This window comes from Rattus norvegicus, chromosome 15 (genome assembly GCF_036323735.1).
Source record: "Rattus norvegicus strain BN/NHsdMcwi chromosome 15, GRCr8, whole genome shotgun sequence".
NCBI lineage: Eukaryota > Metazoa > Chordata > Mammalia > Rodentia > Muridae > Rattus > Rattus norvegicus.
This window is the reverse complement of record NC_086033.1, coordinates 102,546,143-102,559,210: the sequence shown is the minus strand read 5'-3', so window position 1 is coordinate 102,559,210 and position 13,068 is coordinate 102,546,143. Positions and strand designations below refer to the sequence as shown.

At 42.0% G+C, this 13,068-nt stretch overlaps 1 protein-coding gene across 8 annotated transcripts in view; it reads left to right on the top strand.

Annotated features, from left to right (window-relative positions):
• The window catches only part of Uggt2 (UDP-glucose glycoprotein glucosyltransferase 2), a 166,053-nt gene that overhangs the window by 87,081 nt on the left and 65,904 nt on the right, over positions 1–13,068 (top strand). For all 8 annotated transcript variants that reach the window (XM_063274903.1, XM_063274902.1, XM_063274905.1 and 5 more), the window contains 3 exons: positions 182–313; positions 3,837–3,961; positions 5,310–5,405. In XM_063274903.1, the coding sequence (XP_063130973.1) occupies positions 182–313; positions 3,837–3,961; positions 5,310–5,405 (353 nt within the window). The remainder of the gene's footprint in view (positions 1–181; positions 314–3,836; positions 3,962–5,309; positions 5,406–13,068) is intronic.

Here is a 13,068-nt window from a genome sequence, read left to right as displayed (position 1 = left end):
TAATTTATATCCATATGTATGTGGAGCAAGATTTAAAGACTTTGTGAATGATTTGACAAAAGAATATTATTTCTTTAAAATGTTGCTTCAGAAGAAAATATTTTAAAAACATAATTTGCATAATTTCATTAATATTAATAGTGACTTACAAATGACATCCTTGATTCATTTTTAACCTCAGGAGATGGATAAGAATGCTTTTGAGAAAAAATATAACACCATTGGAGTAAATATTTTCCGAACTCACCAGTTATTCTGTCAAGAGGTTCTTAAGCTGCGACCTGGAGAGCCCGGGATTGTCAGCAATGGAAGAGTAAGTGGATAGGCAATGTCTCACGCTTTGCTGGACTCTAGTGTGACATGTGACACAGTCCTGGGCAGCACTCACGAGATGCGCACTAGTCAGAGCTCAGGATAAATAGGAAGGTGCAGGAACCCACTGTGCACCCAGCCGTGGTCGGCTCCACACCGACCATGTGTTATGGGAAACAGGCTGCGGCCATGTACCCAACTTGTTCTGACCACACGGCTTGTTGTGACAGTACACCTTTATAGCGTGAGACGGTGTGCAAAGCATATTTTAATCTTTTTCTCTTGTGCCTTTCCCCTGCAATGTTTATGTCACATGACACCAGTTTCGTAAGTTCTGAAGTGTGTTTATATAGACTGTCACGTCTTTTTACATGCTACAGCCCTTTACAAGCGATAAAAGCACTCATTCTCACTATGTTACGTACTGTTAATAGCTCACTATTTTATCTGTTCCTCTTAAAGGCATGGTGACAACTTCCTCTGTATTGTGTATGATGTTATGGCTGTGGTCTTTATTTGTACACGTGTGCCATCCATGTGAGGCCAGAGAGATAAGTCGTCAGCGTTAATTCTGTCCTTCCATCTTGAGTGTCCTCAGCACTAATTGGACTTAGGCCGTCTGTCGAGGTTTGCAGAGAATGCTTTGGCCAGCGAGTGGTTTAGGCAGTACGTCTCATGCTGCTTTTCTCGTGACTTGCTGCAGATGTTTCTGATCAGTCTACCAATAAATACATGGTACATACTTTTCCGTATTTTTAAGGATGAAAATCTGATTTTATTGTTTTACCAGTTATTTCAGTATAAAATTAGAATATGATCATTAAGTTTATTAAATAAACTAATATGTTCGACAGATATCTGCCTTAACATACCATCCAGCAAATCATCAAATTATCTTAAAAGTTCTAGTGCACTCTAAATTTTTCTACATTTCTTTATGAACTCGGTTCACCTCTGTTGAAATCATACTCGTTGGAGCTGGAGAGATGGCTCAGCAGTTAAGGGACATTTCTGCTCTTGCAAAGGTGTATTTTGGTTCCTAGCACCCACACTGGGGTGACACCTGACTATTTGAAACTGCAGGTCAGGGGATCCAGCGCCACCTTCTGGCCTCTACAGGTACTCCCAACACACATAATAAGCAGTCACACATACAAATAAAAATAGCCTTTGTTTTCATTAATTTATTTTACTTTACACACTGATTGAAGCCTCCCCTCCCTTCTCTCCTCCTGAGCTCTCCCTCTCCCCTTCCCCCATATTCCCATTTCTTTTTCTCTTTGGAGAAGGGGAGACCTCCATGGATGTCAGCCTGCCTTGGTTTATCAGACTGCAGTAGAACTAGCCACATCTTCTCCTACTGAGCCTAGACAAGGCAGCCCAGCCAGGGGAAGGTCTGCTAGGTTCCTGTCTGCAAGTATAGCAGAGTATCACTAATGCTATCATGGACAGAAGTGTGGTCTCATACCATAGCCTCAGTTGAACCAGTCATTGGTCGGCCATGCCTCCATTTCTAGTCCACAGTTGCCCTTGTGCATCTGGTAGGCAGGACAAACTGTGGGTTAAAAGTTTTAGGGCTGGGTTGGTGTCCCCCATCCCTCAGCCTTGCCTGATTAAGGAAGTAGCCTAAGCCTTTTTTAAGACTCATAATCCTCTTTGAATAGTGCTATTTTATAAACATCACTACTTATTAAAATGAGTATTGATCAGATTTGACGTGAGCAATGCAGACGTCCAGGGATGACCTCACTTCCAGTTGTCATGGCAAGAGATACAGCTTTTTAAATAGCAGTTGTCCAGTATACGAGCATCTTTGGCTCCTACACCGACTGTCCCATGGTCTTGTTCAGGAGGGGCATGTGCTGGGGGCAGCTGAATATAGAAACTGCAGTCAGTCTGAGTATTGATGTGTGCCGGCTAATGGGAACTGAGATTTTAGTTATTGATCAGTTTGAGTAGAATGAGCTTTACAATGGCCAGCGTGCCGATGCTAAGGCAGCAGTGTAGCCCCATTGCACCGTCTCAGCGCCATTTTATACAGTGGGGTAGCCATCTGTGGGGCAGACTGTTAGCATGGACAGTTTAACATTTGAAACTATTTCTGCATCTAGCACAGAACCTGTTCCCGTGTTAAAGCTGGAGCATATTTAGAGTTTCAGTTGTCACTAAATGACTAATAATGTGAATACAGTAATGATTATATAATTTCTGCAATTTTTTGAATTTTAATATGGAGACAGTTAATACACCTTGATGTGTAAGCTCAGTGCGTGCCCCAGACAGGTAACTTTCCAGGAAACTTGGGTAACTTGTGTTTTCCCTTGAAATGTTTGAGAACTTTGTGGAAGTATTTTCATACAGTAGAAGGTGAACATGTGGGAACCAGCCCACATAGAGGGATTCTCCCCAGTATCAGCGAGCATTCTGGTAGAGTTTGGTAAATTTCAATGTTTATTATAGAATTCTACATTAATTTAAAATAATCACATTCCACCAGGTGGTGGCGCACGCCTTTAATCCCGGCACTCGGAGGCAGAGGCAGGTTACTCTTTGTGATGGTGGGTTTGAGGCCAACCTGGTCAACAGAGTGAGTTCCAGGACAGCCAAGGCTACACAGAGAAACCCTGTCTCAAAAAAAGAAAAAGAGGAAGGAGGAGGAGGAGGAAGAAGAGGAAGAAGAAGAGGAAGAGGAGGGAAAAAAGAAAGAACGAGATTTAAAGAAAAAAAGAAGCAAAAAATCACATTTCTAAAAATAATGTAATCAAGATATAAATAACAGATTTTATCCTACTGTTGCTTAATTTGCTAAAAGATTTACCCACCTTGGATATTATCAGATCTTACAAATTACAGTATTTGGGAGATGCATCCGAATTTACGTAGAAGGATACATACTGAAGAATCGGGCTCCTGCAGTTTGATGCTGTGCTTGGCACATAGGCGGAAACAAGCCAGTTTTCTGCTCTGTCTAGTCAGAAAGGTAGCCATCCTTCTGTTCAGGGTAAAAACAAACAACAGTGACAACAGCAAATTGAAGCCACTTTTAAAGTCTAATTGATGTCAAACCTTAAAAGGTTTACATGCCTGCTTATCATATTACAGTGGCTGTTTCTGTGTCAAGACCCTGTGATTTATATTTACAGTGAAATATTACTTGATCTCTAATGTCACCTTTGAAAGAGTCCAGCGCTGTGCTTACATGCCTTTTAAACAATGCCCACTACAGAAGCAGCTGAAGAAAGGTATGAAGAGCGTCTGGGGCCAGTCACTCTAATCAGAAGACAACCGTATTCTACTTGCCATGGCCTAATGCTTGTTAAATAGAACGTTTCCTCTGGGAGACGACGTCAGCCCATGTTCTGGACAGGACTTTGTACACGTGACATAATGGTGGCTGCACAGCATAGCTCCCTCAGAAAATGCTCACGGTGCTATAGTTGATGTAATGTTGGAGTAAACATGAAGAAAGAAGTTTCCTGAATGTCTCGAGGAAACACCTAACAATAACACTGTCTCCATTTTAGTTCTTAGGACCTTTAAATGAAGAGCTCCACAAAGAAGATTTTCACTTGCTTGAAAAGATAACATTTAGTGATTCAGTAGTGAAAATCGCAGGCATTGTTGAGAATATGGAAATGAACTCAAAACAGTAAGTATTTAAAGTATTAAAGCAACTCATTGGAAATTTTTTGTTGTGCATATATTTTGTCTCCCTCCCTCTTTCCTTCTCTTCCTTCCTTCCTTTGTGGTTTCTCTAGACAGCGTTTCACTGTATAGCCCTGGCTGTCCTTGAACTAGAGATCCTCCTGCCTCTGCCTCCCCAGTGCTGGAACTGAAGGCCTGAGCCACCATTTTCTGGTTATCTATTTTCTTTTAAAGTTAGAAATGTTTTGATGTTGAGAAAACTAAGTGCTCCCCACCTCAGCATCCCTGACTGGGGACAGTGCTCCCCACCTCAGCATCCCTGACTGGGGACAGTGCTCCCCTCCCTCAGCATCCCTGACTGGGGACAGTGCTCCCCACCTCAGCATCCCTGGCTGGGGACAGTGCCCCCCACCTCAGCATCCCTGACTGAGGACAGTGCTTCCCCCCAGCATCCCTGACTGGGGACAGTGCTCCCCTCCCTCAGCATCCCTGACTGGGGACAGTGCTCCCACCTCAGCATCCCTGACTGGGGACAGTGCTCCCCTCCCTCAGCATCCCTGACTGGGGACAATGCCCCCACCTCAGCATTCCTGACTGGGGACAGTGCTCCCCACCTCAGCATCCCTGACTGGGGACAGTGCTCTGCCCCTCAGCATCCCTGACTGGGGACAGTGCTCCCCACCTCAGCATCCCTGACTGGAGACAGTGCTCCCCACCAGAGCATCCCTGACTGGGGACAGTGCTCCCCCCTCAGCATCCCTGACTGGGGACAGTGCTCCCCCCTAACATCCCTGACTGGGGACAGTGCTCCCCTCCCTCAACGTCCCTGACTGGGGACAGTGCTCCCCTCCCTCAGCGTCCCTGACTGGGGACAGTGTTCTGCCCCTCAGCATCCCTGACTGGGGACAGTGCTCCCCACCTCAGCATCCCTGACTGGAGACAGTGCTCCCCTCCCTCAGCATCCCTGACTGGGGAAACAGTGTCCCTCCCTCAGCATCCCTGACTGGGGAAACAGTGTCCCTCCCTCAGCTCATTCTTTCTTTTTGTTTTGTGTCCACCCAGCTTCATCCCCTCCTTTCACAAGAGGAGCCATTTTTGTAAAGACTGTGCAGAGGTCTCTTGTGTTTTATTTGTACTTTGGCTCCAGCTACAAATACCCACTGCAGGTGCCTCTTGTGTTGAGTGCTTTGTCTTTCCCAGAGAAATGTGATTATGCTGTGTGTCCTGTGGGATCCAGGTCTGAGATAGGAGCTAGAGCTGTGTGTACAGAGAGCCTCTCTGCAGTTGTTAGCTGAAACGTGAATACAGAGTTTCCTCTTCTGGAAGTCTCACTCATTGCTCTGCTTCTCCAGCATGAGCGACCTCGTGATGAAAATAGATGTGCTTACCTCTTCATTGCCCGTGCGTGCCTCTCGCTCTGATGTCACGTTACTCAAAGAAAATCTCAGGTAACACTGGAACAGTATCCAATGGATTTTCTACTACTGAATTATTTCATGATTCTTTCCACTCACCATGAATTGTTTCCATTTTTATAGCATAATGAAAATTAAAAGTTTTCTGGGGTTGGGGATTTAGCTCAGTGGTAGAGCGCTTGCCTAGCAAGCGCAAGGCCCTGGGTTTGGTCCCCAGCTCCGGAAAAAAAAAGTTTTCTGTCCAGTAAAAAAATAATATAAAGGGAAAAATATCTAGGACATAGCTCAGTGGTAGAGGATGTGTCTATCATTCATGCTGAGGCCTTGGATTTAATCCCTAGTACTACATGATTAACACACACTCAACAAATGCATACACAGCATATGTACAAACACATATACATATGTACACACATACACACTACACAAATCTAGTTGTACAACCTAGTGAATAAAAATGCACTTAGCATATAGAGTTTAAAGTTATACTTAACGTGATTTTTATTTCCTGTTCAATATTATTAGTAACTTTAAACATCTTCAATCATCATAAATAATACTGTGTATTTTCAATATGTGAAATACTCATTTTCTAAGTGCTGGGCTTGTAACTGTGTAGCACCACACAGTTCATGTAGTTAAATGATATCTTTGAGACTAAAACACAGTACAGCCTTATAGAAAGAATTAGTAGTTGTCTGGGGAAAGCTTAAAGCAGCAGGAGACAGATGTGAGGAGGTTAAGTCATAGCAAGTTAAGTTAAGTTAAGTTGAGTTACATGATATTGTAGCAATTGGACCAGCAGTTTCTGCAGGTGCTGCCCTATTTTTGTGAAAGAACTAAGCAGCAACAGTTGCAGAGCCATGCTACCAGATCATGCAACTAATAACCCCTTCGCTAACAAAATTACCCAAGACCTGTTACTCTACCACTCTATACTTCTTTAAATTGGATGTTTTATTTATTTACATTTCAAATGTTATCCCTCTTCCCAGTTTCCCCTCTGGGAAACCCCTATCCCATCCCCCAGCTCCTTCAGTCCCTCCTCTAATTCCCCCCTTGAAGACCCAGTGCTCAGTCCAATAGTTGCCTGCTAGCATCCACCTCTGTGTTTGTCAGGCTCTGGCAGAGCCTCTCAGGAAACAGCTATATCAGACTCCTATCAGCAAGCACTTCTTGGCATCCACAATATTGTCTGGATTTGGTGTCTGCTTATGGGATGGATCCCCACATATGGCAGTCTCTGGATGGCCTTTCCTTCAGACTCTGCTCTACACTTTGTCTCCATATTTCCTTTAAACAGGAGCAATTCTGGGTTAAAAATTTGGACCCAAATTTTCGGAACCATCCACCAACTGGAGGCTTTGCCTAACCTCTGGATATGGTCTCTACAGGTTCTCCTTCCCCTTTGTCAGACATTTCAGCTAAACTCATCTCCATTGGGTCATGGGAGCCTCTTGCTTTCCTAGCATCTGGGACTTGCTGGTGGCTACCCCTAGTTCCCCATCCCCCATTGCTGCACAACTCTGTTCAAAATCCTGCCCCTCTGTATATCATCCCTGTCTCCTCCCATACCTGTTCCTGGCTCTTTTCCCTCCCCCTCCTTTCTTCCCCCCAAGTCCCTCCCCCCTTGATTATTTTGTTCCCCCTTCTAAGAAGGACTGCAGCATCCACACTTTGGTCTTCCTTCTTCTTGAGTTTCATGTGAATTGTATCCTGGGTATTCTGAGCTTTTGGGCTAATATCCATTTATCAGAGAGGGCATACCATGTGTGTTTTTCTGTGATTGGGTTACCTCACTCTGTTTCTAGTTCTATGTATTTGCCTATGAATTTTATGAAGTCATTGTTTTTAATAGCTGTGTAGTACTCCATTGTGTAGATGTACCACATTTTCTGTATCTATTCCTCTGTCGAAGGGCATCTGGGTTCTTTCCAGCTTCTGGCTATTATAAATAAGGTTGCTATAAACATATTAGAGCATGTGTCTTTCTTATATGTTGGAGCATCTTTTGGTATATGGCCAGGAGTGGTATAGCTGTGTCCTCAGGTAGTACTGTGTCCAATTTTCTGAGGAACCTCCAGACTGATTTCCAGAATGGTTGTACCAACTTGCAATCCCACCAACAATGGAGGAGTGTTCCTCTTTCTGCACATCCTCACCAGAATCTGTTGTCACCTGAGCTTTTTATCTTTCTTAGCCATTCTCACTGGTATGAGGTGGAATCTCAGGGTTGTTTTGATTTTCATTTCCCTGATGGACTAAGGATGTTGAACATTTCTTTAGGTACTTCTCAGTCATTCGGTAATCCTCAGTTGAGAATTCCTTGTTTAGCTCTATACCCAAGTTTTAATAGGGTTATTTGGTTCTCTGGAGTCTAACTTCTTGAATTCTTTGTATATATTGGATATTATCCCTCTATCAGATGTAGAACTGGTAAAGATCTCCCAATCTGTGGGCTGCTATTTTGTCCTATTGACAGTGTCATTTACCTTACAGAAGCTTTGCAGTTTTATGAGGTCCCATTTGTCAATTCTTGATCTTAGAGCATAAGCCATTGGTGTTCTGTTCAGGAAATTATCCCCAGTGCCCATGTGTTCAAGGCTCTTCCCTACTTTTTCTTCTATTAGTTTGAGTGTATCTGGTTTTATGTGGAGTTCTGTGATCCACTTGTACTTGAGCTTTGTAGAAGGAGATAGGAATGGATCAATTGGCATTCTTCTACATGCTGACCTCCAGTTGAACCAGCACCATTTGTTGAAAATGCTTTTTTCCTGGATGGTTTTAGCTCCTTTTCAAAGATCAAGTGACCATATGTGTGTGGGTTAATTTCTGGGTAATCAATCTTATTCCATTGATCTACCTGCCTGTCTCTGCACCAATACCACATTTTATCACTTTTGCTCTGTAATACTGCTTGAGGTCAGGGATGGTGATTCTACCAGAAGTTCTTTTATTGTTGAGAATAGTTTTTGCTATCCTGGATTTTTTTTGTTATTTCAAATGAATTTGCAAATTACTCTTTCTAATTCTATGAAGAATTGAGTTGGAATTTTGATGGGAATTACATTGAATCTGTAGATTGCTTTCTACAAAATGGCCATTTTTACACTATTAATGCTGCCAATCTATGAACATTGGAGATCTTTCCATCTTCTGAGATTGTCTTCGATTTCTTTCTTCAGAGACTTGAAGTTCTTGTCAGACAGATCTTTCATTTGCTTGGGTAGAGTCACACCGAGGTATTTTATATTATTTGTGACTACGGTGAAGGGTGTCATTTCCCCAATTTCTTTCTCAGCTTGTTTATTCTTTGAGTGGAGGAAGGCAACTGCTTTGTTTGAGTTAATTTTATACCCAGCCACTTTGCTGAAGTTGTTTATCAGCTTTAGTAGTTCTCTGGTGGAAGTTTTGGGGTCACTTAAATATACTATCATGTCATCTGCAAATAGTGATATTTTGACTTCTTCCTTTCCAATCTGTATCCCTTTGATCTCCTTTTGTTGTCTGATTGCTCTGGCTAGAACTTCAAGAACTATATTGAATAAGTAGGGAGAGAGTGGGCAGCCTTGTCTAGTCCCCGATTTTAGTGGGATTGCTTCAAGTTTCTCTCCATTTAGTTTAATGTTAGCAACTGGTTTGCTGTATATGGCTTTTACTATGTTTAGGTATGGGCCTTGAATTCCTGTTCTTTCCAGGACTTTTATCATGAAGGGGTGTTGAATTTTGTCAAATGCTTTCTCAGCATCTAATGAGATGGTCATGTGGTTTTTTTTTTTCCTTTGAGTTTCTTTATGTAGTGGATTAAGTTGATGGATTTCCATATATTGAACCATCCCTGCATCCCTGTGATGAAGCCTACTTGATCATGATGAATGAGCATTTTGATGTGTTCTTGGATTCAGTTTGCAAGAATTTTATTGACTAATTTGCGTCGATATTCGTAAGAGAAATTGATCTGAAGTTCTCTTTCTTTGTAGGGTCTTTGTGTGATGTAGGTTTAAGTGTAACTGTGGCTTCAAAGAATGAATTGGATAGTGCTCGGTCTGTTTCTATTTTGTGGAATAGTTTGAAAACTATTAGTATGTCTTCTTTAAATAGTTAATTAATTAATTTAATTAATATTAGTATTTATGACTGGTAGAATTCTGCACTAGGATTTGGGGCTTTAGCTCAGTGGGAGAGCGTCTGCCTAGCAAGTGCAAGGCCCTAGGTTTGGTCCTCAGCTCTGGGGGAAAAAAAAGAATTCTGCACTAAACCCATCAACTCCTGGTCTTTATTTTGGTTGGGAGACTTTTAATGACTCCTACTATTTCTTTAGGGGTTACGGGACTGTTTAGATGGTTTATCTGATCCAGATTTAACTTTGGTGCCTGGTATCTGTCTGGAAAATTGTACATTTCATCCAAATTTTTCAGTTTTGTGGAGTATAGGCTTTTGTAGTAGGATCTGATGATTAATTTCTGCTGTTAGGTCTCCCTTTTCATTTCTGATTCTGTTATTTTGGACACACTCTCTGTGCCCTCTGGTTAGTCTAACTAAGGGTTTATCTTCCTTATTGATTTTCTCAAGGAAACAGCTTCTGGTTTTGTTGATTTTTTCTATAACTCTTTGTTTTTATTTGGTTGATTTTAGCTCTGAATTTGATTATTTCCTGCTTTCTTTTCCTCTTGGGTGTATTTGCTTCTTTTTATTCTAGATCCTTCAGGTGTGCTGTCAAGCTGCTAGTGTATGCTCTCTCCAGTTTCTTATTGGAGGCACTCAGAGCTATGACTTTTCTTCTTAGCACTGCTTCATTGTGTCCCTTAAGTTTGGGTATGTTGTGCCTTCATTTTCATTAAATTTTTAAAAGTCTTTAATTTTTTATTTCTTTCTTGATCAAGTTATCTTTGAGTAGAGAGTTGTTTAGCTTCCGTGTGTATGTGGGCTTTCTGATGTTTTTCTTGTTATTAAAGACCAGCCTTATTCTGTGCTGATCTGATAGGATACATGGGATTATTTCAATCTTCTTGTATCTGTTGAGGTCTGTTTTAGGACCAATTATATGGTCAATTTTGGAGAAAGTACCATGAGGTGCTGAGAAGAAGATACATCCTTTTGTTTTAGGATGAAATGTTCTGTAGATATCTGGTAAATCCATTTGGTTCATAACTTCTGTTAGTTTCTCTGTGTCTGTTTAGTTTCTGTTTCCATGATCTGTCTATTGATGAGAGGGGGTTTTTGAAGACTCCCATTATTCTTGTGTGAGGTGCAATGTGTGCTTTTTGTTTTAGTAAAGTTGTTTTTATCAACGTTTGGAACATAGATGTTCAGAATTGTGATTTCATCTTGGTAGATTTTTTTTTGAAGAGTATGAAATAAACTTCCTTATCGTTTTTGATAACTTTTGGTTGAAAGTCAATTTTATTTGATATTAGAATGGCTATTCCACCTTGTTTCTTGGGACCATTTGCTTAGAAAATTGTTTTCCAGCCTTTTACTCTGAGATAGTGTCTGTCTTTGTCACTGAGGTACATTTCCTGTATGCAGCAAAATCCTCTGTCCTGTTTATGCATCCAATCTGTTAGTCTATTTCTTTTTATTGGGGAATTGAGTCCATTAATATTACAAGATATTAAGGACAAGTGAGGGGTTGGGGATTTAGCTCAGTGGTAGAGCGCTTGCCTAGCAAGTGTAAAGCCCTGGGTTCGGTCCTCCAAAAAAAAAAAAAAAAAGACAAAATAACTATTAAAAAAAGGGAAAAGTGATTATTATTTCCAGTTATTTTTGTTGCTAAAGGTGGAATTATGTTTGTATGGCTACCTTCTTTTCTAGGTTGTAGTTTCCCTCCTTGTTTTGGAGTTTTCCATCTGTTATCCTTTATAGGCCTGAATTTGTGGAAAGATATTGTGTAAATTTGGGTTTGTCATGGAATATCTTGGTTTCTCCATCTATATTAATTGAGAGTTTTGCTGGATACAGTAACCTGGGCTGGCATTTGTGTTCTCTTAGGGTCTGTATGACATCTGTCCAGGATATTCTGGCTTTCATAGTCTCTGGTGAGAAGTCTGGTGTGATTCTGATAGGTCTGCCTTTATATGTTACTTGACCTTTTTCCCTTACTGCTTTTAATATTCTTTCTTTGTTTTGTTCATTTGGTGTTTTGACTATTGTGTGACGGGAGGAATTTCTTTTCTGGTCCAATCTGTTTGGAGTTCTGTAGGCTTTTTGTATGTTCATGGGCATCTCTTTCTTTAGGTTAGGGAAGTCTTTTTCTATAATTTTGTTGAAGATATTTACTGGCCCTTTAAGTTGGGAGACTTCACTCTCTTCTATATCTATTATCCTTAGGTTTGATCTTCTCATTCTGTCCTGGATTTCCTAGATGTTTTGTGTTAGGAGCTTTTTGTGTTTTACATTTTCTTCAATGGTTGTGTCAATGTTTTTTGTGGTATCGTCTGCCCCTCAGATTCAGATTCTCTCTTCTCTCATATTTTGGTGGTGATGGCTGCATCTGTGACTCCTGATTTCTTTCCTAGGTTTTCTATCTCCATGGTTGTCTGCCTTTATGATTTATTTATTGTTTCTATTCCCATTTTTAGATCCTGGGTGGTTTTGTTCAATTCCTTCACCTGTTTGTTTGTGATTTCCCGTGATTCTTTAAGAGATTTTCATCAGCAGCTCTCTGCTCCCAGACCCGGTGAGAGAGAGACCCAACCGCCTGGTCAGGTGGGCACTCCTGAGGCTGCAGAGCGGAAGAGACCACCAACACTGCTCACCCCTGCCCACATCCCTGGCCCAAGAGGAAACTGTATAAGGCCTCTGGGCTCCCGTGGGGGAGGGCCCAGGAGCGGCAGGACACCGGCCTGAGACACCACCGGAACCTGAAAGAAACAGACCGGATAAACAGTTCTCTGCACCCAAACCCCGTGGGAGGGAGAGCTAAACCTTCAGAGAGGCAGACAAGCCTGGGAAACCAGAAGAGACTGCTCCCTGCACACACATCTCGGACGCCAGAGGAAAAAGCCAAAGACCATCTGGAACCCTGGTGCACTGAAGCTCCCGGAAGGGGCGGCGGCACAGGTCTTCCTGGTTGCTGCCGCTGCAGAGAGCCCCTGGGCAGCACCCCACGAGCGTACTTGAGCCTCAGGACCACAGTTAAGACCAAATTTTCTGCTGCAAGAAAGCTGCCTGGTGAACTCAAGACACAGGCCCACAGGAACAGCTGAAGACCTATAGAGAGGAAAAACTACACACCTGAAAGCAGAACACTCTGTCCCCATAACTGACTGAAAGAGAGGAAAACAGGTCTACAGCACTCCTGACACACAGGCTTATAGGACAGTCTAGCCACTGTCAGAAATAGCAGAACAAAGTAACACTAGAGATAATCTGATGGCGAGAGGCAAGCGCAGGAACCCAAGCAACAGAAACCAAGACTACAATGCATCATCGGAGCCCAATTCTCCCACCAAAACAAACATGGAATATCCAAACACACCAGAAAAGCAAGATCTAGTTTCAAAATCATATTTGATCATGATGCTGGAGGACTTCAAGAAAGACATGAACACACTTAGGGAAACACAGGAAAACATTAATAAACAAGTAGAAGCCTACAGAGAGGAATCGCAAAAATCCCTGAAAGAATTCCAGGAAAACACAATCAAACAGTTGAAGGAATTAAAAATGGAAATAGAAGCAATCAAGAAAGAAC